The 26,423-nt window shown below is 35.8% G+C and overlaps 1 protein-coding gene and 1 long non-coding RNA gene across 3 annotated transcripts in view; both read left to right on the top strand.

Annotated features, from left to right (window-relative positions):
* Positions 1-26,423, top strand: part of pard3ba (par-3 family cell polarity regulator beta a) — a 176,255-nt gene that overhangs the window by 130,910 nt on the left and 18,922 nt on the right. The window contains exons 19-22 of one of the 2 annotated variants that reach the window (XM_082163760.1): positions 6,084-6,125; positions 6,457-6,561; positions 6,839-7,102; positions 14,140-14,248. In XM_082163760.1, coding sequence (XP_082019886.1) covers positions 6,084-6,125; positions 6,457-6,561; positions 6,839-7,102; positions 14,140-14,248 — 520 coding nt within the window. The remainder of the gene's footprint in view (positions 1-6,083; positions 6,126-6,456; positions 6,562-6,838; positions 7,103-14,139; positions 14,249-26,423) is intronic. The other variant, XM_082163761.1, reaches the window with a different exon arrangement.
* On the top strand, positions 22,515-25,465 carry LOC309494595. Its single transcript, XR_014204395.1, has 2 exons — positions 22,515-22,557; positions 23,416-25,465. It is a non-coding gene; the product is annotated as an uncharacterized lncRNA (long non-coding RNA).

Raw genomic sequence — 26,423 nt, 5'->3', positions numbered from 1 at the left:
ATTTAAACATGTTTGTATTTGAGGAGAACATTTACATTTAGTATAATATTAAACGTGACTGTCAGTGTCTAATGTTTAAGTAGTGATGATGAAACTTACAAAAGCAACTGTAATATGGCATTTTTACAGTGTTTAACACAGTAATATACTGTTGCCAGATGGACTGGATCTTGCAATTAATTCCAAGATTGTGACTAATCTTGGTTCAGTGGCCAATGCTTCATGCTTTATATTTTCTGTTTAGCAACTAGCCTTTTTTCTTTGTGATCTCTGTTACTGCTAATGATGCAACAGCATTTGAAATATAGCTTTACTTAATCAGTCAGATTTTCACTGGTTTGGGATTAGTATGATAATCCCCTTTTACTGTGTTTTTGAGACTAATTATAGTTACTGTGTTTAATCCGTCAAACCTCTTTTCTCACTGAAACTCATTTGTTTCCTTTTCCTTCATTTCTCCTTGTTCAAATCTCTTGTACTTTGTTGCACAGTTTGTCCTTGATTATCAACTAAAAGTCACTTAATGAAGTCATATAAGAGCATTGTGGGAAATGCTTTTTCTAATACTAGAATATACACTTTGAAATATTGCATTTAGTTTTTCTACCAACTAAAATAGGGCAGTTTTATACAGGCTTTTATACAGGTTGTCTGGGTGTTTGTTACTTGGCACTTGTCTAAATGGTGTCCTAAATGGTTACTTACTAGGGTGTTGATTTGCAGTTGTTAGGGTGTTGGAGATGTTTGTTAGGGAGTGTCTAGGGTGTTCAGGGTTTTTGTTGGGAGTACCTAGGCGTTGCTGTGGTATTTTTGTCTCCCATTTTATCATCCTCCACGTGTAAGATCGATTTTGTTGATGTGTGAACTGTTTTGATTCATTTCATTACCCTCAGATAAATATATAAATGGCTTCTATTGTGGTTGTGAAGAGCCATTATAAAGAAAAAAACACTATAGTTCAACTTTTTTGTATTTTTTTTATTACTGTTTTTATTTAGCAAGGATGCATTAAATTGATCAAAATTGATAGTAAAGACATTAATGTTAGCAAAAATAGTTTTTCAAATAAATTCAAAATCTTTCTATTTATCAAAGAATCCTGAAAAAAAAGGTATTATGATTCCCCCCCCCCCCCCCCCATAAAAAAAATGAAGCAGCACAACAGTTGTCACCATTAATGATAATGAAATGACCAGCTATCAGCATATTAGAATGATTTCTGAAGGATCATGTGACACTTGAAGACGAGTAATGATGCTGGAAAATCATATTTGACCACAGGAATAAACTATATGAAGAGTTCAGATGCAAAAGCCTCTAAGTGCCATCTGAAATTTTCTTCAAGAATGATAATTTTTATGAAGCTCGTATACATAAGTTCAGTAATTTCACTTAAATAGCAATGAAAATTATCTATTAATTGCCATTTAAGTGAAATAACTGATATTTATTTATTTATTTATTTATTTTTGATCAAATAAATTCAGTCTTGGTGAGCATAAGAGACTCTTTTGAAAACGTAAAAAAATCTTACCGACCCCAAAATGTTGTGCATGTGTGAAAAGATTTATTGTAAAATAAACTCGTCAAATTCAACAAAAACAACAACAACAATACTTTTTTTAAGGCATGAAAACAATGATCAGACAGGAACCAGAGAGCGGGGGGCAGATCCGCTCCTGACAGTTTTACCTAATTAGAAAGATCCTTAAAAACCAGAAGGGGGAGAAACAGGCATTAATATGCAAACATAATGATCAGCTTAGCAGTACGTCCCCAGTTCCCATGGATCAGCCTGTCTGTCTGTGTGAAAATTGAGGTTTGGTCTGCTAAAATATGAGCCTTCGGTTTAGACTGATAAATTGCAACACTCAGTAAACTCGAGTCAATCGATAAAACGAGAGCTGCCAGCACAGAGCCGGTGAAAAAGCTATTCACGAACACGGCTTCAGTATTGTAGGTTACATTACGACATAATTGGGTTTTAGATTTGTAATTACAGCGCATGCATATGATTCTCATCAACATTCGTGTCATTTTGTCTCATTTCACACATCTTCGCCCTTAACGTTAGCCTGTAATTTCCACAGTCTGAATTTTAAGTCTCTCAAGAGCTACATAGACCATCTTAATCTCAGGTTAACAACCACAGTGATGCTAATTCACTTTGCAAACTCAATTTAGACCATATTAAACTGTTAGTATGCTACCTTGGGCTACATGCCTCAACCTTATGCTGACAACTTTTAGAAGTGTAATCAGCTTCCAAGGGCATGTTTCGCATTTACTACGACAATCGAATGCACCTGAACGCTTCAGGCCTCAGGTAGATTGAGCCATCAGCTGGGTTTTCAAGACACACGCGCTGAATCGCAAACTAGTGTTGGGAAACCTAGAGCTTAGCTAGCCTTAGTCTCAGCGTGAACTCTGGTCCTATTTGTAGCTTATTATGGCCAGATATGACATGTAAAGTAGCCACTATAATTCAGTTTGTTTGTACGTGACATTTAGGTTTAGTTTAGGTGCATGTCTACATGAAAGATGGCAGAAAGCAGCACTGCAGTGTATGGTAGTGAATGACTTTAAGTTATTTTTTTATTTCAATTAACATGAATAACATGCTTTGGTAAATCATAATTGTATTGATAATTTTGACTTAGTTTGTCAATTTTAAATTTGTATACTTATGAGTTAGTATGTCATAATTTGGCCATTTTGTCATAATTTTCTTTTATTGTAAATTTCGACTTTTTATCTCATAATTATGACTTAGTATGTCAATTTCAACTTTTTATCTCATACTTATATGCTAGTATGTCATAATTTGGATGTTTGTCATAACACCATGACATGCTTTTTATGTAAATTTCGACTTTTTATCTCATAATTATGACTTAGTATGTCAATTTCAACTTTTTATCTCATAATTATGACTTAATATGTCAATTTCAACTTTTATCTCATACTTATATGCTAGTATGTCATAATTTGGATGTTTGTCAACATCATGACATGCTTTTTATGTAAATTTTGACTTTTGATCTCATACTTACATGCTAGTATGTCATAATTTGGATGTTTGTCATAACATCATGACATGCTTTTTATGTAAATTTTGACTTTTTATCTCATAATTATGACTTAGTATGTCAATTTCAACTTTTTATCTCATACTTATATGCTAGTATGTCATAATTTGGATGTTTGTCAACATCATGACATGCTTTTTATGTCAATTTTGACTTTTTATCTCATACTTATATGCTAGTATGTCATAATTTGGATGTTTGTCAACATCATGACATGCTTTTTATGTCAATTTTGACTTTTTATCTCATACTTACATGCTAGTATGTCATAATTTGGATGTTTGTCATAACATCATGACATGCTTTTTATGTCAATTTTGACTTTTTATCTCATAATTATGACTTAGTATGTCAATTTCAACTTTTTATCTCATACTTATATGCTAGTTTGTCATAATTTGGATGTTTGTCAACATCATGACATGCTTTTTATGTCAATTTCGACTTTTTATCTCATAATTATGACTTAGTATGTCAATTTCAACTTTTTATCTCATAATTATGACTTAATATGTCAATTTCAACTTTTATCTCATACTTATATGCTAGTATGTCATAATTTGGATGTTTGTCAACATCATGACATGCTTTTTATGTCAATTTTGACTTTTTATCTCATACTTACATGCTAGTATGTCATAATTTGGATGTTTGTCATAACATCATGACATGCTTTTTATGTAAATTTCAACTTTTTATCTCATAATTATGACTTAGTATGTCAATTTCAACTTTTTATCTCATACTTATATGCTAGTTTGTCAATTTTGACTCATCTCATAATTATGACTTAGTACGATAACGCTAAAGATACAGCTCTAAAAAATCATTCTCAATATTAAAGAATAGCAGAGTTCATCTCACAGCTATAATGATAACGGCACAGAGAAACGATAGCGTTGGAATCACTTTCAGAACGATTTTTTCCAGACAGCCAATCAGAATCAATCCTGCTGTAACGAGTTTGAGCATTTAAAGTGACAGACAATCACGCGCTTGGAATAAACAGAGCGATATATCCCCTGGTGTGGACGCTAATAGAGTTATCTCTATAGTTATCGTTCTTGGTGTGAACGGGCCTTTAGTATGTCAGTTTCGATTTCGATTCAATTATGATTTTCCAAAACATATTTTATTTCTTATGTGATGGAAAAGGGCTTTAATAGTTTCAGACTTGAATGCATGACTTAAGTCGTAAGTTAGAGCTTAATAGCTGCACTAGACGGTGGCATAGAGTACTTCCATTAGCCACCGCTACCATAAAAATAAGAAAAGAAAAAATCATTATGCTGTTTTAAGGAGATTCCACATTATTTATTATGCTTTTACAATAGTAGCAATCACCTAACTTTGGAAATGTTCCATACCATGGTTAGCATAGTCAGTTTCCATAAGGATCAGGTCACTCTGTACTGTATTATGTTCACAATGAAAAATGTTGTGTGGCCAATAATCAAGTAGAGTTGTGCGAGCTCTGTGTTGCGTGATGACCGGCGCTGCTCTCACACGGATTGAGCAAGACTGCGGCACATTGATATTCAGGCCACGACTCCCTCTGGTTTTAATGACAGTGCTTAAGGGCAAGGCAGAGCTAGCATGCCAGCTGCCGGTATTAGATCGCTCCAGCCTAATGAGATAAATACAGTCATTAGTGCGTGTGTGTGGGGCTGGGAAATGGAGTACTATTGAGGCATAACACACAGGAGACACGGCGAGGGGATGCAGGATCCAGCCGGACCCTTCAATCGCTCGTAGACTCAGCGTTTGGATCATGTAGTCACGGCTTATCTTCAGCAAACATGCATGTACGTTATGTCAGTAAACTGAAGCCTCGGGCGATATCTGTGTCAAATTAAAAAGACATGTAGGAATCTTGGGAGCGGAGGTTTGTGATTACTCCCGACTAGAGTGTGCGTTTGTGGAAATGTAATTGAATTCTTAATTGTTAATTGATGTTGTGCAGTTGTTATTCAAATATATGTTTATCAGGGTGAATCTCATGAAAACTGTCAAGAAATATTCAGGTCATTTTTCACAAAAATAAATAAAAAAGTGGATCTTATGTTTGCATTATTATAATGAAGCACATTTTTAGGACCATTAAGATTTTGTTTTGCTTTGTGACATGACAGTTAAGCACATTTTCCTCCTCCCCAAATTATTTGCCTTCGATAGTGCGATAAAATATTTATTCTCATTACTCTAATGAAAAATTATTTATAATATTTAAACATTATATATTATAATATTTACATTACACAATATTAAATTGTTACATAAAATTGCATGCTTTAATAATATTTATTCTATGATTATATAATATTAATGTTTTAAAAAATAGTATATTAATATAAATAATATTTAAATTATATACTGTCGAAAAAGTGCAATTGTAAGTTTGCATCATGATATTATTTGTTGACCTGAATTTAATTTATGCAGTATAAAATTGAATATTCTGAATACAATTCTATGTTTTATATATCTGTTCACAGGCCACTGTAGGACTTTTCGGACTCTTGGTTGTAAACCCTGATATTATTATTATTATTATTATTATTTTTTTTTTTTTTTTTTTTTTATTGAATATAAACGTGCTTAAATGTCATGAAAAGAATATTACAATGCAACAAAAAAAATCCTATAATAAAATATTATTTCCTTTTTCTTTTCTTTTGATTTTATTGTGAAATATGACTTCTATTTTGAGATTCACCCATCACAACCATTTGCAAAATAATTTACCTTGGAAATTATTCTTGTTGGGTAGTATATAATTTGGATTTTAATGTTTAAGAAGAATAATGATCATTACTAAGCACCTATTCACGAGTTTCTCATTGATCACCCAGTCAGTGAACCAAATGCCTGACGCTGATGTTTCATTACGGCGTCACTCTCCTGAGTCCGTGTGATCATCTCACCCACTCTCTCTCATTATTAGCTTTATTCTGGATATAACCTTTTCCTCTTCTGTCTTTATCTGCCTGTCAGCAAGGAGACCCCGCCTGACCTCAGATCAGTGCAGAAGAATATGTGAGTTTTTGAAGGTTTGGGCGTAGAAATGTGCTGGAGAAATCACTACAGGGCATTGGGCACTGATGCACTTGGTTTTGCAGGCGTGTGTGTTTGTGTTTTCAGGCTGGCACATGGGGAACCAATCATTAAAGTTTCTACAGAAAATTCTGCTTTGGTACTTGGAAGCGCAGGGAATCTGTTGAGTCACCAATTATAAAAACATAACATATCCTCCTTTTTTCTCTTTATGTGTCCATGCTATCTATCTATCTATCTATCTATCTATCTATCTATCTATCTATCTTTCTATCTTTCTTTCTATCCTCACTTTCTTCAAACCCTCATCCAGGTTTGGGAGGAAAAAAGAGGATAAAGCCAAATCTAAGGCTAAACAACTGGGCGCTTTGAGCGAAGAGGAGATGGACAAGAGCGAACCTGAGGTGTTTCTGTCGAAGTATGTTTGCCTTATAAGAGAATTATTGTAACATGTTTTATTTAACCCATAAAATTTAATTATAAAATAGTAGAATATGCTAATGCACCAATGTAGAAATGCTTAAACCAGTTCTGGATGTTAAATGCTCTATTTGTATAATTGGTTGTTCTCTTCTTACCGTAATTAAAGAGGAAGGAACAAATTAAACTCAATTATATATGTTTGCTTAACAGTGTTTTGGATGTTTAACATTTCTAGTGTCCAAGACTTGAAGAGTGTGTTTGTAATCCCACAGGAGTGAAAGGAACAGCCCTGCTCTTGACCGTTTCACCTTCCCGGACGTCGAAGATGATGACCTGGATCCCAACTATGCTCGCATCAACAATTTCAGGGAACCCCCTGCCTCCAGTCACTCCCCGTATGCACCCGGGACTCCCACCCACAACTACTCTCAGCCTCCTGTCCCCGTCCCGAACAGAGAGCCGCCCAATGAGGAGGAGCTAGAGGGCCTTTATGCAAAAGTAAACAAGCAGAGAGCCGCCCCTCCAAAGACTGACAGGTGGGAAGCAGTCCGAACGAATTTTTATTGCATAAAATGACAAATGTTGTGCAATATTGTGTGTTTTGTTTTGTGTGTGACCAGTACCGATTATGTATCCGATAACCAGTAGCAGAATAATTGTAATTGTTTTATTTTGGCTATTTGACACAATAATTCGATTTGTTTGACTACAACAGTAAACAGATAAAAGAATAATAATCATAATATGTTTAACATCTTATTATTATGATTAAAATATTCATAATAGATATTATGCACAATAATAATATATATTTTTTAATTATTAATATATAATAATAATATTTAATAATAATATTTTGAAATATTGTTATTCATTATTTTATTTATTTGTATTATTATTATTATTATTATTAAATTTTATTAAATGAGATGTTTTACTGTTATCGTTTTTTTTTTATAATTTTTTATAATAATAATTTTATTATTAGCATTTATTGATAAAACCTATTATCTCTGTTATCTACTGTAAAAAAATAAAAAAATAAAATAAAAACTCCTCACGATAGTCACTCAGTAAAATTAAATCAATAGAAGTTTCAGTTCTTGTTGAACCCGTTATCAAAATCATAAAACATTTTGCTTTGGCATTGTACATGCAACATACCAAAAATCCAGGCACATCGGTAACGAACGCTTTGGCCTTTTAGTCGAATCAAGCTGAAATATTGACACACGTGTCTCTGGAGTCATTTGTGATTTACTGTGTAGCTGTACAGTCTGTGTATATACAGAGGGAATGTACTGGTGAGTTTTTAGTCCGGGTTGAGTGGTCTCAACGACCGAGCCCATTGATTTGTTGTCTGGCGGTAATTATGCGTGAGTGTTGCAGTGTCCGTGGGGACCGTGTTCATTCTTGCTCTAGTCCTACCATCGATTCGCACAAGATTATCTTCCTTGCGCTGTGCTGTCCTACGAGCTCAGAAGAGCTGTAATCCTATCACACTCACAGACTCGCTCTTGTACATGAGAAATGCACTGAGAAACACATTTGGATACCTTCTCAAGGCTACACCACCTGACAAAGCACGATATATATATATATACTACAGTAGTGCTACTGTAAAATCATAATAAATGTATGTAAATCGCTTAGAACATTTGGGAATAAAGCACCGTTTCCATCCAGCGAGACGAAGCGAACAAAATCGTCACTTCCTGATTAACAGGTGCCATATATCACGAAGAAAAATGTAAGTTGCTGCAGTAGGAGGAGCCATTTTGCATCTTATTTCATATATAATAAATAATTTGCGCCTCAGAGCACGCAGACAAAACTCGCTCATGTTATCTTGCTTTCGGAGGCGGATGCTGCCGTCTGGGAACGCAGTCCGAATAATTATACCGAATCACTTTGACGATCACATGAAGTCACGTGACTTTTTTGATGCGCATCGAGGAATTTACTCGGTAAATGTGTTTCCATCATAGTTTATGCGCATGTTTTCTTATCTGATAAAAAAAAATGTATCCGCCTTAATCGAGCGCATACATTTTTTATGTGCATTTTTGGAATTTATGCACATCTTTGCGTTTCCATCCAGCGTTTATGCAATATCCCAAAATGCACATAAAAATAGGTGGATGGAAACAAAGCTACTGGTGGCTAAAACCAACTAGACCACAGATTTATTGTGGTGAAAAACTTCTGCAACTTTTCTATTTTGGCAGAAACTATGATTATTGTTACACTTTTTGTAAAGTCTTCATACAGGTTTGGGAAATGGGTTCTTCTTCTTCTTATTATTATTATTATTATTTATTTTTTACTAAAATAAATACAGAAAACCAGATGATTTTCATGATGATAAATGACATAGATAGTATGGTTACCATGGTAACCAAGTTTCTGCCACAACTACATAATTCCTACATATATTGTTACTTTTTGAAAACCATAAATTATTATGGGATCTCCTTCAAGCATAATTTTTTATTTTATACTAGTGCTGTCAAATTGATTAATCACGATTAATCGCATCTAACATAATATATTTATAAAAAATAATATATTTGTGTGTGTAAAAAAAAAAACATATATATATATTTTTTTTTTTTTTTTTTTTTTTTTATACACAGCTTTCTGATGAAAATGCACTTAAAAATATATTTTTATTATGTATTGAAAAACATCATTATGCTACAGTTCTTTTATCTATGTTTAATTCAGTTTGTGGTAGTTTAGTTTTGAGGATGAGTAAATGATGACAATTACTTTCTCAATCATTTTAATTTTTGTGTGAACTGTCCCTATAATGGCATTTGATGAACAATCGTGGCACCGTGTTGGGTCACCATAGAGTAAAATCTGTCAGCGTCTGACAACTGGAACTCACTAATGTGACAGTACGAGCAGATTACACAGGGTCTTATCAAAGAAGAAAGTGTGAGAAATGTCTCGCCTGGACCTATGAAAGGAAACCATCGCTAGAGTGTGTGCGCACAAGTCTCGATTTTCATGTCAGAGAGCAAATAAGAGAGAAAGATAGCGGGAAAGAGACGGTCAATTAACCACAAAGTAACAGTCAGACAGATCCGCGAAAGCCCCCCTCCTCATCTCGCTGTCTCGCTTTTCTCCGAGTGCTGATGTCTCATCTACTTTAGCAGGGTACTTAATTACCATTCTCTCTCGCGTGTGTCGCCTGACTGCTCCTAACAGCCCTTTGTTCTTGCTGGCATTTTGTGCATAATAGATGTGGCTAATAAATGTTAGTGCTGATCAAACATGGAAAATAGAGCCTCGCTTTCCTTGTTTGGGAGAGTTTGAGCGTGCGCACGGCCATTTTTCAGCAGAAATGCTGACACAGAGTCAGTGGCAGCCAGAAAAGCTGGCCCCGGCTCCAGATATCTGGACCGCATCCAGCGCTGAGGAATGGGCCTAATCGAACTAATGGCCCACCAGCCGTGTACTGTGGCCAACTCTAATTCTGTGAAGAAATTGCTGTTTCTTAACGCCTTCCCTCCATTTCCGTGTTGTTCTCCATCACGTTGGAGCAGTAAACTCTGTTAAGATGGATCTGTAGCTATATTGCTTGTATTTCTACATTGTACTGTACAATTAGGTTTACCTCTCACAAAACCGGTTAGCATACTGTCCATCTTTTTCTTTTTTTTTTACCATTATGACTACTTTCCATCATAACACCATAATTGTTTCTACTGGAAAATTATAAATGATTGCTTATTATAAATTAGTGAGGCATCTCTTTCAAGCTTGCTTTATTTTATTTTAATTATTTTACTTTGTCTTCAAGTGCTATGACAGACTTAGAAATTCCCATAGGTTCCTGATGAAAATGTGCTTAAAATGCAATAATAACAATGATACAAATACGTCTTGTTGTTATTATTATTTAAAAAATAATTTTTATTAATGAAAATCTACTACAGTTTACAATTTTATTTCAGTTTTGTTGATGCATAATATATTAAATTATATATTTTCATGTCTAAAAAGATGGATATAGATTTGATTTTATAATTATATGATTTTATATATATATATGTATATGTGTGTGTGTGTGTGTGTATATATATATATATATATATATATATATATATATATATACATATACATACATACACACACACACACACACACACACACACACACACATATATATAATATATGTTTATGTGTGAAAATATACAGATTTTAATAAAATGTTATTTTAATAGTCAATGGGTTATACATTTTCATAATGTAGGTACTTAAAAATATATACTAGGAGTAGCAGTGGTAACAATAATAACAACAATATTTTGTAGTAATAGAAGTAGTAGTTGTATTAAAAAATATTTATATGAAAAACAAATCCTAGGTTCCTTATGAAAATGTACTACAGTTTAATTGTAGGAACAATAACTCAGATTTCTTTGCCTGAAATGGTACGTGTGTGTAAGAGGAAAACTAAAGTTGTACATTACGTTAACCACAATCCTGAAACTTATAACTATATTTTCAATATGTTTATCCAATTAATCAGAGAAATAAATGGAAAGATATTCATTTCTCATTTCCATGAGCATTTCCTGTGCTGATCCTTGTGGCCACACACATCTCTGACAGCCCTATCCCGACAGAGCAAGACTGTGTGTAATTGAGGAGTGGACATATTCATTAAGACCTCAATGGCAGGTGTGTTTAGAAAAGGGTGTCGCTTCTGATTACAGGCCTGTGTGGTGGCGTCCAGCCGGAAAAGATGGCAGCCTGTTGTCAGATCTCATTATAAAACACGTCCTGCAGAAATAAGATAGAGGTATAGAGATGAAATGAACGAAGAAGCGGAGAGAAGTGCGTCACGGTTTCTAGCATTACCTGTGTGTCAATATCTATTAATTCAGGGATTATTTGGCTGTCCAGACTCCATTTTGTTGACAGCTTCCCGGTCAGATTGTGGATTAATTCCCCCATCTATAATCATATTCATTAGTCAGTGAAAACTGATCCACGACCAGCATTCCTTGTCATCCGGGGCCTAAAACTAACTTTTTGCCCCAATTGCCGGTGATTTAAATATTTTACCATGAAACTGTTTTTGCAAAAACAGACAGTTATGAAAATATATACCACTGAAAAGTCACAAATCTTAATTACAATTTTGATACCACAGCTAAAACTACTAGCCTAACTAATGAATGTAAATATAGTTTTCACTGTATAAATTAAACGCATTAATCCTTATTAAAGTTACAAAAATGTATTCTGTCGAGAGCAGTTAGTTATTTTTTTCTTTGTCCTTTGTTGTTTCATGAACATTAAAAATGTAGAAAAGAGCAGGATAATTAGGCTACTGTTACTTTAAGACCTAAAGCATGGATCCAATATACTGATACTGATACTAATTGACTTCCCTTCTTGCACTTGAATATTTAGATAGGCAAGGCTTACACTCTCAGTGTTACAAAAGATTCTATTTCAGATAAATGCTGTTCTTTTGAACTTTCTATTCATCTAAGAATCCTGGGAAAAAAATAATAATAATAATGATAATAGTGCAATCACAGTTTATCTGCTATTTTACAGCAGCTTCAAACATGGCGTATCCAATTGGAATTTGGGTCAAAGTGAATGTTTTATTTTATTTATTTTTTTATTCTTGACTGAAGAGGCCCGTTTACACCAATAAGTCCAATTCGACACAGAAAAAGCAAAAAGAGAAATATAAAATTTTCACAAACAATTTGTTCCATCAAAACTATTGACAACACAACCAATAAAAAAATCTCTCTCTCTCTCTCTCTCTCTCTCTCTCTCTCTCTCTCTCTCTCTCTCTCTCTCTCTCTCTCTCTCTCTCTCTCTCTCTCGTTTGGATACCTTAATGATTTGTTTGATTTTGGAAAATAAAAAAGGGTTATCGCAGCACATCATTTCAGATGTAAATGTAATTAATATTTGAACATTTTACTAATAAATAAATACATATTTTTTCATATAAATATAAAATATTTTGCAATATATAAAAAAAGTTTTTTCAAACCAAAACTTTTGAGATGATTTGATGTGAAGAGGGTGAGGAAAATCGCTCACATTCACGACTAGATGACACACACACACACTCATTGGTAGCGTAGCTTTCTGTTGCTCAACACAAGTGCTAATTAGCTTTACTCAAATGTAACATAAACAGGTAAAACACAGCAGGAAACCGACACGGTCCGGGATGATGATGATGATCTCAGATTGCTCTGTTTGTCTAATTCTGTCTCAAAGAAGGAAAGGTAATATCTCCGGCCTTTCCACGGTTTGCGCGGTACCGCTATCATAACACACCAAATGAACTGGCGATGACAGCCAGCCTTCAGAAACGCTCTCATTTGTGTGTGTTTAAGCATCCATGTGTTTTTTTTTGCAGGATTTCTGTGTGCTATATTCTGTTTCTTCAGCCTTCTCCCTCTAAAGCACTCCAGGTCTGCTCCAGTCCTGTAACTAATATGAATATGATGCATACATGCTCGACGGGAGCTAATTAAACATTGATAGTGTTTCTCATTCAGAGGGTCATGTGGACTCTCAATCAAAATGGCAGCTCTAATTGCGTTCTTTGGGATTAGATAATGGATGCCGTTCCCGCTCCGCGTGTCCTCCACCAGCTGCTGGAGTGCCATAGATCGCTGCCTCTAGTATTTTCAATTATTTTGAAGTTGGCAACATCTGTGGATGGAGTTTCTAGAAAGTTATACATTTTGTAGTGTATGTGTAAGTCCAATGTAAAACAAAATTTGGACATGCATCACAGCACTTCTTGCGTTATATATATTTATTTGTTTAGGTTTAATAATACATAATTAATAATATAAATATACAATAATAATTGCATATTGAATTAAAACTATATATTATTAACGTATAATACATTAAATGTGTTATTGTTTAAGGTGCTTTACATGAATTTGAAGAGAAAGTTGAAGCAGTTTAAATGGTTGATTTTATAATGCAAGTTCTGCTTTGAATCAATACATGCCCTTAGGTTACATGTGTGTTTATGGAGCTCACAGATGGATAATTTAATACACTGAATTTTACATCAAGTGCAGTTTATTTTCGCTGCATTTGATTTGGGAATCTGACAAACAGAATTGCACATTAACTTTGGCCTCGGATCAAACACTGTTTAAACGTTAGGATGAGACAGATTTACTGTGGTATACATGATTACTTTATGTGCTTCTAGACTTTCCCTTACATTTTCTTCTGATGGACTTTCTTTTTATTGTGATTGATTGCAGGGAAGCTCTTTATTTTACAGTGCAGTTCCCCTGTACTTATTAAAGCAATTACAATAACTGGGTTATAACTACGCACTAACCCTTGAACCTACCCCTAAACCTAACCTTAACCCACAGTTACCTCATATTACCCAGTACTTTTTGGGTAAATACACTGCAAGTACACATACTGTAAAATAAAGTGTAACCGACTGCAGTATATTGATCTAATTATCTGTGAGGTCATTGCCTAGATTTGTGAAGATGTTGATGGGAGTCTGTCTTGTTTCTCTGTCTTCATGTTGCAGTAATGAAGAACGATTGCAGCAAATCCGAAATCAGCTTCAAAAGGTGAGACCGGCTCCATCCTATGAAGACCTGAGCAACCGAAGACGCCAGGAGTACGACCCTTCACGGGTGAGTGCATGTGTGCTCTCTTGCTTTCTTTCAGGAAGTGACAGACTGAAGTCTGGCTGGTTTCTCAGGCACTGATTCAAAGCTCAGATTATCAGGGTTCATCTCGTGGTGTGTTTCAAGCCAAATCTAAAGTACTCTGACTAATCTGTTCATCTGCTTAGACACAGTACTGTGCTGAAGGCACTCGTTATTAAAGATTTTAAGAAAAACTCCACAGTGACCATCTTTGACAACTACCAACCACCTAGTAACACCATAGCAACTACCTAAAATACCTTAGCAACCACCATGAACACCCTAGCAACATCTATAAATGCTCTAGTAACCACCAAAAATACCCTTGTAACCACCCAGAAAACCTAGCAACTGCCTAGCAACACCATAACAACCACCAAGAACACCCTAGCAACCACCTAGCAACACCATAGCAACCACCCAGAATACCATAGCAACTGCCTAGCAACTACCCAGAACACCCTAGCAACCACTTAGCAACGCGCTCACTAGCCGCGTTTCCGTTAACCTTCAAATTGCGCAAATTGAAATTGCGAATTGAAAATACGCCCAATGGAAACGCGTCAATTTCGCCAAAACTCCCATTTATCGCAAACAAGTTTTTACGCTCGCATGAGGTGGTTTTTCAGGCAATTCGAATAAGAAATATTTCGCAAAACTGCAATGGAAACAGTTTTTGCGCATTTACAGGTCAGCTGATGTAGATGACGCGGTGTGTTTGGACAGAATACGAGACAGAGTTCTTTATTAAATTCATATAAGACAAAAGACTTACAGGAATACTGGATTCTAAACCTCAAATAAATGCCACAATCAAGACCTCGAAGCAGAAATGAGGGAGAAACACCCAGAAACACCTCATATGTGCCGCTCATAAGTATAAGGGTCTTTCCTTATCATTAATGCTTGGAAACACACATACATCTCCTTCGATTAATAATAATGGAATGATTTTACTTATCGTGAGAGGAAAAAATTACTTTTTAGTCGCATAACATCGGTTAATGGAAACGGCATCATTGCGCAATAGTTTTTTGTCGACATTTAGAAAAAATCGCAAAAGTTTTTTGCGCAAATCTATAATGGGAACGCGCCTATTGTCTTCCTGTTCACGGGAATACATATTATAATGTGATTGTTTATAATTATAGATTTTTTTTTTTTTCAGTACTACAAACCTAACGTCATATTTCATGATCTACTGCATTATTTTCTATTATTAAAAAAATGGAACATCCCATAAAATTGTCATGTACAGGAAAGTTGCATCATTTGGACCCTTTCTAAAGCATTATGGGTAAATAATCGTTCCACTTGCTCTTTTTTTTTTTATTCACACAGATTGTAGTGTTGACTGCATTTGTCGAGCTCAAGCATCCAGCATACCAAAGTTGTTGTAATATCAAACTGATGTTTTTTACTTTAATTTATGAGTAATTATTAATAATTATTATAAGTTTATTAATATCTACAGACCAACATTTGGTTCCAAACTAGCTAGATGTTGCTGAATGACAGCATAATTTAGGCTAAATCTGGTAACTCAGGTACTTCAACTGTTAATCATTACTTTTTATTCAATTTGATAAATGTATGTATATTTATTTATTTATATATTATTTTATATTTATTCAATTATTTATTATTTATCTTAATCATTACTTTTTATTACATTTTATAAATGTATGTATTTTTATTATTCATATATTATTTTATTTTATTATAAATACATTGTATATATATAATTATTTGTATTACACAATTTATTTAATTATTATATAATTTAAGCTATTTTTATTTTGTTATTTTTGTTTACTGCTGGAAAAAGAACAAAATTACACTAGTTTTTTTTTTTTTTTTTTTTTTTAGACATGTCCCAGATTTCGGTAACAGGGTTGAAAAAAAACTCCAGACGTCAGAAACAAATAATATAGGATTTATTTCTGTTCATATTTTCTAAAGGTCATGATCCTCCATTCCACAGAGTCTTTGTCAGAAAATAATTCAATTTTTTTAGGGTTTCAAGCCCTATTTTGTACATTGAGGGCCACTTTCAAAAGTGCATTGTCAAAGGTGATTGTGTTAAAATGAGATTGTGTGTGTGTGTGCGCGTTTGTGTGTGTTTGTGTTTGTGTGTGTGTGTGTGTGTGTGTTTAAATTCTCCTGCAACTTTATGAACTCCAAACTCAAATTTGAGTTGCTTTTTCACCCTTTAATCAAGTCAGTTTCTCTTCTGATCTGCCCTGAAAACTCTATTGCAACCACTTATTTCCATATATCCCCACCTTTCTTTTTCAACCCTTTTGTGTCTTTTTTTGGAGGAGGTTTGCTTTCAAATTGAAGGCTTACGATATTCGTGGTATGGTCTTCTGCATGCATACTGTATGAACCCAGATGTATTTTTAGATCCTGATGTTGTCTAGTTGGCTTGTTCTCTAGGTAGTAGTTTGTGTGGGTGTGTGCGTGGGTGGGTGTGTGTGTGTGTGGTGGGGCGTCTGCATTGCCCAGAGCTTTAAGTGAGCTGACCCATCCCTTGACATCCCGCACCTACACGCCGCACCGCTGGGCACACATGCAAATTCAGCTGCAATAATCCTCCTAGATTCCCGTCAGGGTTTTGTTTTTCATCCCTATGACAGCAGCACGTCTTACTATCGTCTTGGTCTTAATGTGCAAACCGAGGGCTGATTATCACCCATAAACTCCCAGCACCAGACATGCCTCGCTTAATACATAACTAAAACGGTATTAATAAATAACTCTTTGGGTCATTAAGGAAGAAAGATCTGCATCTCGCCGTCTGATCCATGCGTTAGTCTCGTTCAGTGGTTCCTCCCACTGCATTATGATGCTCAGAGATGAGTGTAGCATTAATGCTCTCTTTTCACTCATAAATATGAGATGGGCACAAAGATTATGCCAAGATCTTTCCACAGCCATTTTAATATTCTCTACTGTTAATTCAACCAAAACAATAGACAATTGCATAGAATTGCATGCCTTTTGTTTTTTATTTATTTTTATTTGTTTATTATTCATTATTTTTTAAGATCAAGAATCATGTCACTTCAAACCAGTGTTATTTTAGTATAATTTATATACTATTAATTAATATTTTGAATTAGCTTTTATTTTTATAATTTCTGTTTTCATTTTCATTTGTTAAAATTTTTCTGTGTTTTTTTTTTCTCCATTTGTATTATGTTTTTAACATATTTCTATATAGCTATATTTATTTTTATTTCAGTTTTAGTTTTAATATTTTTAGTTCTTATTTTATTTCAGTTATATGCCAGAGGCAACATTTCCATTTATATATATATATATTTATATATATATATATATATATATATATATATATATATATATAAGATTTATAAGTTTAATCATCTAATATATAAGTTGAAGTATACAAGTTTTCATCTAATATTTTATTTCTTCTTTATTTAAATGACCAAAAAACAAAAAAAATTTAATTTGTTTTAGTTAACAATAACAATGCTCTTTTTTGTCCATACAGTAAAAGTCAATGGGGTCCAATGTTGTTTTGACCCAATGTCTTTAAAACTACCTCCTTTTGTGTTCTAAATAAGAGAGAAAATCATACAAGTTTGAAGTGACAGGATTTTCATTTTTGGGTGAACTACTGTATCTCTTTTAGTGTTAAAATAGTATCGAGAAAACTTGCTCAGCTTGTTGCCTTTCAAGATTTTTTTGCACTGTCTGCTCCTTGTGTAAAAAATAAAATAATAAATGACAAATGGGGGCATCCAACAAGATGTTATGAAGATGAGACATTGTGAGACATGAGATTTATTATGCATTAAAAATATGAGAGAAAATATGCTGAAACAGTAGGAAAAGAGGGGGGGAAGCCAGACAGAACCACAGAGATGAGAAAATTGACAATTTCGCTCAAATCCCTTCTAGAAATCACATGGTTTAAAAATGGCAAGGGTGTCTGTCAGCGTTCTCTTCTGGGCACTTTAAAACAAAAACTCAATCTAAATTGGAACAAAGGCTTTTTTCAGAAGCACTTATCGGAGTCCTGAACTCTGTCATTTCAGCGCCCGGAGCCACGCTCGCGTCCACCCAGATGTCCAGCACTTCATTTTCCAGAGATTGAGGGTTGTGTCCAGGGCTCGGCAAAGTTTACAATTATAGTTTATATGATTACACACATCTGCTGGAAAAACACAGCTTCATTGAGACTTTCCAGGAACGACTGAGAGAGAAAATAGAAGCTCTGATGCTAGTGTCCGATGTTGCTTGAAAAATAGTTTTTCTTGCATTGTTTGTTAAATGATGATAGGTTAGAGTTGTCAATAGATTAACCTTTAATTTGGATGCATTGAAGCAAATGTACATCACAGTTGTTCTAGTGAATGGTGTAATGATTAACAACCATTAACAGTTTTACTAGTTGGTGAGATTGCATTCCTTTTTGCCGCCAGCAAACTTAAAGGTATAGCGGAGGATCTTTCCAAATTTTAGATAAGACCCGCCCTCTCCACTTTTTGAAAAGTTTGATTGATTCACCAGAATGATTGACAATTAGGAGGACCAATAGTTTAGACTACCCACCAGGAAGTAAAACATCCTCCGCTATACCTTTAAATTTGGTTTGAACAACGTGCCATTATAAAATTTCTGTGAATAACGTTACACAATTTACTCCTATTCAGATCAGTCTAAACATATTTCTGGTCAGCATTAAACATTTAATTAGAATCAAATCATATTTTATTTACTTTGCTAAATGGCAAAAAAAGTGTTATGTCTTGGTGAGCATAACACTTTTTTCAAACATTAGTTAGTTTTAGTTAATGCATTAAGTAATGTTATCTGATAATGAGCAATACATTTGTTACAGTATCTGTTCATCTTTGTTAACGTTATTGTATAAAAATACAACTGTTCATTGTTAGTTCATATCAGCTCAGGTCCAATTAAAGGGGTGGTATAATGCCCTTTTCACAAGATGTAAAATAAGTATTTGACGTCCCCAGAGTATGTGAAGTTTTAGCTCAAAATACCCCAGAGATATTTATATATAGCATGTTAAAGTTGTCACTTTTTGAGGGTGAGCAAAAACGCACCGTTTTGTGTCTGTTCCTTTAAATGCAAATGAGCTGCTGCTCCCGGCACAGAGGGCGGAGCTTCAAGAGCTTGTGTCCTTTTACCTCACACAGACACGCACTGAAAATTTCAAACACTTTTAGCCTTTTATGTTCAAACCAGTGTCAGACAATGACGGAGAGACTCAAGAAGAAGTGACAACGTGTAGACAACATTTCTGAATGGTTAGTTGGCGAATTTATGTAGTTTATGTGAAGTTATCTTCTAGTCATTGATTAGCATATTCTGTCTTGATAATCTATAACTCACGTTCCCGGGGGCGGGTTTATGTAAATTTTAGGGTTAGTGATATCACTAACCCGGGAGGAATGTCGTGTAGTCCCAACCAGCCGTTTGTTGTAGTCCTTAAAAAGCAATTTCTTTAAAAGAAAATCTCTCCCTTTGCTTTGAACTTTGAGCGTCGTAACTTTGCAGATGTTGTTTATGCTCAAACAACAATATTACACTCTAACTAAACTAACTAACTTAAAAAAGTGAAATCATATTCAACCACCCCTTTAACTAATGTTAACAGATACAACTTGTGATTTTAATAATGTATTATTAAATATTAAAATTAACATTAACTATTAATAACTGCTTTAGAACTATTCTTCACTGTTAGTTCATGTACATTTAATGTAGTTAACTAATGTTAAAGGTATAGCGGAGGATGTTTTACTTCCTGGTGGGTAACCTATACTATTGGTCCTCCTAATTGTCAATCATTCTGGTGAATCAATCAAACTTTTCAAAAAGTGGAGAGGGCGTGTCTTATCTAAAATTTGGAAAGATCCCCCACTATACCTTTAACAAATGAAACCTTATTGTAAAGTGTTACTAAAAAATCTTACCAACCCCAAACTTTTGAACAGTAGTATATACTGGGGGTTTTTTTCTTCTCTTTTTTTCTTATAATCAATGACTATAAGTTAATAGTTGTATTTAACCATTGCTTGAACCATATATTGTCATATTTAGAGCTGATTGGTAGTTTTAATGTTGACTGTAAAAATCATCCATAGTATAAAGGTTTTGACAATGTCCGTGTAGTAAATGAACTTACTACTTCATTGAGAAGTGGCCGTTTACTCAGAAATATATGAATGAATATGTGAAATGAATAGGAGGATGAATGGTTGCTGTCAGAATAACAGAAGAAACGGAGAAGGACGTTCAGGCCACCATAAGGACTAGCATGTGGTGTAGACGCACACACACGCGCGCGCACACACACACACACACACACACACACACAGCAGGGGCTGTGGTGTATGATTCATTAACAACAGAAGAATTTAATTGGATTACAGACTGGTTTTCACAGACCTTCAGTCTGTCTCGTGTGTGTCTGTCTCGTGTGTTACAGTGTGTGCGTGTGTGTGCGTGTGCGTGTGTGTGTGTGTGTGTGTGTGTGTGTGTGTGTGTGTGTGTGTGTCTTCTCTTCAGATCTCGTCTATGATCTCATACCGCACAAGTAGGGATGAACCAGTAGAGAATTTCTGACCAATGGAAGGAATAATTATTAGTACATTATTAGTGGTGTTTCCAAAGGCTAGCATCACTGTTGCTATCATACTTAGGGGTAGTGATTCAAACAAACCCCTGAAAGACTGTGCTATGGACAGCAAATTGTGTGGCTTCTTGAAGGGAGGTTTACTTTTACCTTACTAAGTTACAGTTTTGCCTTCTTGCTTACATTGAAGGAGGGACCCGAACGATATCTAGAGAGCAGATAATCATATGGCACTTTTCCACTGCATGGCCCGGCTCGGCTCGCTTTGCTTTTCCACTGCAGTTTAGTACCGCATCAAAGTGGGTGGGATTATAGACTGATTGTTATAGTTGTGCCAAATCCAATGACGCTGGAAGTGACGATTCTCTCTGACCAATCAGTGATCTGCAGTGTTTAGACATCACATTTTAGTATCGGTACGGCTCGTCTTGAAACCTCAACAGAGGTGGTACTAAAAAAAGTTCTAGGTTCTGCACATAGTAGAAAACCCCCCAAAAGCGAGCCGTACCAGACCGTGCCGAGCCGTACCATGCAGTGGAAAAGCACCAATACGGAGTTTGGGTTGGGCTCTTCTGGTCCAGTAAGTAAGCACACAGAACACCCTAACTACTACCTGGAAAACCATTTCAACCACCAAAAATGCCCTAGTAACCACATAAAACATCCTAGCAACTACCCAGAATGCATTAGTAATCCCATTGAACATCCAAGTGAAATGAGAACAGAGAGGAGACGGCAGATGCAGAGACTGAAAGAAAAATAACCGAATGAGAGAGAGAGAGAAGATGGAAAATTAAGACGGTTGTCATTCAGATTGTTATCCTCTCTTCCTCGAAACAGAACAGCTTGAGACGAGCATCCTGGCCCTGTCAGGTCTAATTAAGCCAGCATCTGCATCTCCAAACACACACACCGGCTTGACGGGCAGCCGTGACGGTGGAGTGTAAAAAGATTGAGTGACGGCGACTAGGTGGCTCTCTGCAGAGCCGACATATAATCCCAAATCCTAAAACCAGGTGCCTGGGATGTCAAAACATATCAACGTGAGCTCACGGAGACAGATTAAGAGTGAAAGAAAGTGAGAAAGGCAGGAATGGACGAGGAACAAAAGGCCTTGACTCTACTTTGCTCTAGCAAGCAGGTCACACCTTCCTTGGTAGGTCAAAGACAAGCCAACTCACATCACAGAGCCTTAGCCTTTGTTTCAGAGCAGGAAACACTGGTTAGGAATCTGAATGAAGCCACTAAAACAAAAAGAAAAGAGCGGTGGGAGGGAGCAGTCAGATGGACCTCAGGGGAGGAATGAGCAAGGACAGAATAATAACTGTGTCCCGAATTCTTTATTTGGACTTAAACATGTTTTGCACTTTGGTGGCAGATTATGGCAATTTAAACAGTTACTATATTTTCATAAAAAGCACCATTTATAGTTTTCACTTCCCTAACATTTTCTAAATGTGTTTTTATGCAGACTTTTCACTGTTTGCATCACAGACTGTCATTATATGACTGTCGAATACATTGCTTGATATTCGATATCTGTTCGAATTTGATTTTTCTCAAAAGTGACAGACCTAGGTTGATAGCATTGGACCGTAGAATCATAGAATTGGAACATACATTATATGCTTAAATATATAATATAATATAAAAATTAAATGTTGATACTAGGGCTGTCACTTTTTATTCGATATTCGAATATGCATTCGCGAACATGGCGTGAAATATCCGAAATCGAACTATAAATCAACTATCCGGTTTTTAAAGCGCCATGTTTTGCGCATTTTTTACAGTCTATGATTAGACCGTTTGCTTTTTATTTTATTGTTTGCCATCTCATCCAGTAGCGGCCGCTCTAAACGTATTGTAGCGTAGGCTGCGACCAAATCAAGCCAAGAATAATAGCCAATAGCCAGCTTGTTTTGAAAATGGAAGATAACGACAAGACTAAAGAGACCACGCTGTAATTCCTGCCTATTACACACACACACACACACACACACACACACACGACCCACAGAAAAGACGCGTGTCAGTATTGAGTTCTCTTTCGGGCTTGAACAAACCACAACACACACATTATGCCAAATGTCCGTTTTGTCGAGTGTCCTCATAAGAGCAGTCTTAAATTATTTAAATAAAGTCTTAAATGAACGTAGAGATTTGTGAGAAAATGGGACGCATGTCAGATCGCGTCTCTGTCAGCAGCGGCTGATCTTAAAGTGCCATTAATGTTAATCAAAGAACAAAGGTAAGATAGTAAATTACTCACTCAGACCCGGCGCCAGGAGGATTATTATACCGGTAGCCTAATCATGAATGCACTCCGCTATCTTTTAACACATCTCCGGCGAACGGCTTTTTCACGCAAAAGAAAAACTCTTCATGAAATTCAGCGACCATGGGGCGTTTCCTGATGGATCGAGGTTGTTCGTTAACTTCATTTTACATTTTACTCGTAGATATTCGAATATATTCAAATACATTGCTTGATATTCGATATCTGTGACAGCCCTAGGTTGATAGCATTGGACCGTAGAATCATAGAATTGGAACAGTTCCAGAGTTATGACAAATCAGCACTTTTGGACGAAACGAAAATTCAGTTGTTGATGTTGATGTGAAAGGGACAAAATATCCAATGTATTTGTGCCTAGTAATCATCCACAACAATCCACGTGCACGTCGTGCAGAGGACAACACATCACTCCAGTACTAGACCGCAAAAGCACCTCCCTTTCACTGGGTTGGGCTCGATTACATGAGGAGGTCATGACCAGCCTCCTACAGCCTTGTGTGTAAATTACCCTCTCAAAATGGTTCCACCATCTGCTGCTAACAAGCCTGGGCCGTCTGGGCGGCATGACCATGGCTTTTCAGGGCACGTTAGAGGGCACTGGGCAATAGCAGCACTACATCAAAGATCAGAACACTGCACACGCCGCGGCCACGGAGACTCCAGGGAGAGAATCAACAAGCGATAGCATCACGGCATGTTTAAGGCGTGTTTGTTTTAGCATTGAGGTGGAGTATGGTGCCGGCTTTGTGGAAAGTTTGATCTAAGTAGCTCGTTTCACTTGCAATGTATTTTACAGAGTGAAGTGAACCGAGGCCTTTATGAACTGAAGGAGTCCTTCCTAAACCAAGATATTGTGTTGAATAGATGATTAATTCAAATAAAGTCTCACTAAATAGCCGCTGTGAAAATCTGCAACCTTCAAGCGGCTTCACAGTAGGTTTTTAAATATTGGCTTTTAACTCAGGAAACTGAATTGGAATTACAAGAAGTGGAATTTATTGTAGTTTAAAGGAATTGAATAGGTAATGGCATTCTAGGAAATGAAGTGCTACTTTTAAAATGAAAGTAATTTGTTTAAATGTAAAGAAAAGCATATACATTTTTGTGTATATACTTGGTGACTTTTTAAACATGTCTATCAGTCTGTAAGTACTCTTTTTGTGTGTGTGTTTGATCAACTTTGGTCTAATGAAGTGCACAAGTTAATTATTTTAATATAGTGCCAGGCTGTTTGTGTAACTGTGATGTAAAAAAAGAATCTGTCTGGTGAAGTTTTAGCCCACAGTGGTCCACACATACTCAGCTGAACGAGTGAGTTTTCAGGGACGTCACTCACAGCTTGAGTTTCTTGTGGCAAACGCTGAGCACAGTTTGTGTTTGTTGAGAAACATTCTAAATTTGAGTCCTGTTGGAGTCCAACCACAAAACTTCACTTGAGTCCAGACTGCCAATTCCCTCTGGAATGGAGTTTGACTCTGCGCCCAGATCAATGGAATCTAATTACCAAAAAGTAATGATAAAGAACGAAAGTTACTGAGGACTTTAAATTGGTTGTGGCATCCGCTAAGTTTGCGTGTAGTGCGTGTATGTACAATATATATATATATATATTAGGCTTGCTGCGATAGTCTGTGTTACCGGTGTTCAGCCGCAAACACCGGTTACATCACTTGCCCACTGTGGCACCGTCGTTTTTGATTGTTTTATTGTAATAACAATCATTTAGTTCAGTTAGAGAACAGACACTACAATTAAAAACTGAACGTGTCTGCTCAATGCAGTGCGAGCTGGACGAGTGTTGCAGCAGGAGTCACGAGAATGAGGAGCTGACTGACAAGACAATGGCGGAAGATTTTGTTCCAAAGCGAAATGTGAAAGCGCCTATTTGGCAATATTTTGGATTTAAACTCAATGCTAATAGGGAACCTGCAAATAATTAGTTGAGGTTTTTTTTTTCTAGTTGTTGTTTTTTTATATTAAGAATAATAATGAACCCTACATTCAAGCAATTGCCACCCCCGAATTGATGCTAATTTGTAAAAAAAAAAAAAAAAAAAAAGTATTCATAACGGATAAAACGTCCACTGGCGCGGAGCATTTTCAGTTCATTCCACATAAACTCATAATCATATAAACTCTTAATCGCAATTCATTTTTTACAATATATTAAAATAGAAAACTAATAATATTTCACAATATTACTGTTTTACTGTATTTTTGATCAAATAGATACAGCTTTGGCAGGCTAATAAACTTCTTTTAAAAACATCTTAAAATTGACCATAGTTTTGTTGGTCTTTTACATATTATATATTATTTAATTCTTACGTATAGCTTAAATGTTTATTGCTAAACGTCTTTGCTTATGTCTGTTTTGTTTTGTTCTCGAGGCAATAAAAAGGTGTGACTGAATAAGTCCCAGTGAGTCCAGGTGACCTTGCTATTCATGTTCAACATGTGCGTCTTTGTGTTTAAACAAACTCCTCAAATACATCCATCTGATCTCCCTGCATCTGAACGCATGAGCGCTGTTTGCCTATTTGCAAATGTTTGCACGTTTGTTGTGGCAAGTATTTGCCGTCTCAGTCCAGTTTGCCGGCGTAGCATGCACATTTCTCAGCATGCACAGCAGCACACGAGTCCTTCATCCGTCCACACAGCCGTTTTGATCTGATAACAGCACCGCAAAGACTCAACTGGTTTCTGGCAGCTCGGTTGCCATGGTGCCCCAGTGCCCCCCACTCCCTTTGGTGAGGTTTAGCAGGGTTGAGCAGGTTTTGTTGATCCTTTTTGACCCCACAGGGTAAAACTCGCCCAGACCACCAAGCCTGCCGTGGCAAAGTTTCAAATTCTCTCTCTCAATTGGAGTCAAGCGTCTGGCAGCAGGCCCACGTCTTGTCCTTTCTGCCTAAAATGCTAATTACCCAGTAAAGATCAATCGCCTGAGCCCAAGATAACATCTGTGGGCAGTGAAGAGAAACACGTGGGTAATGTGGAAGATCTAAAGTCACTGAAGTCTCTGGTGTTTTGTAATAACCGGCGCTATGGAAGCAACTTGTTTTATGTTTTATCGCACTAACATCCAAAAATGAAAATTCGGTCATCATTTACTCACCCTCAAGTCGTTCCTATAACCTAAATGAGTTTCTTTCTTCTGCAGTTGACGGTAAACATTCAGAATACTATGGAAGACAATAGCTATGTTTCCATCCTAAGTTGCAAATTTA

This window comes from Leuciscus leuciscus (genome assembly GCF_965113295.1).
Source record: "Leuciscus leuciscus genome assembly, chromosome: 3".
In the NCBI taxonomy this organism is placed as follows: Eukaryota; Metazoa; Chordata; class Actinopteri; order Cypriniformes; family Leuciscidae; genus Leuciscus; species Leuciscus leuciscus.
This window is presented reverse-complemented; position numbering and strand designations above follow the sequence as displayed.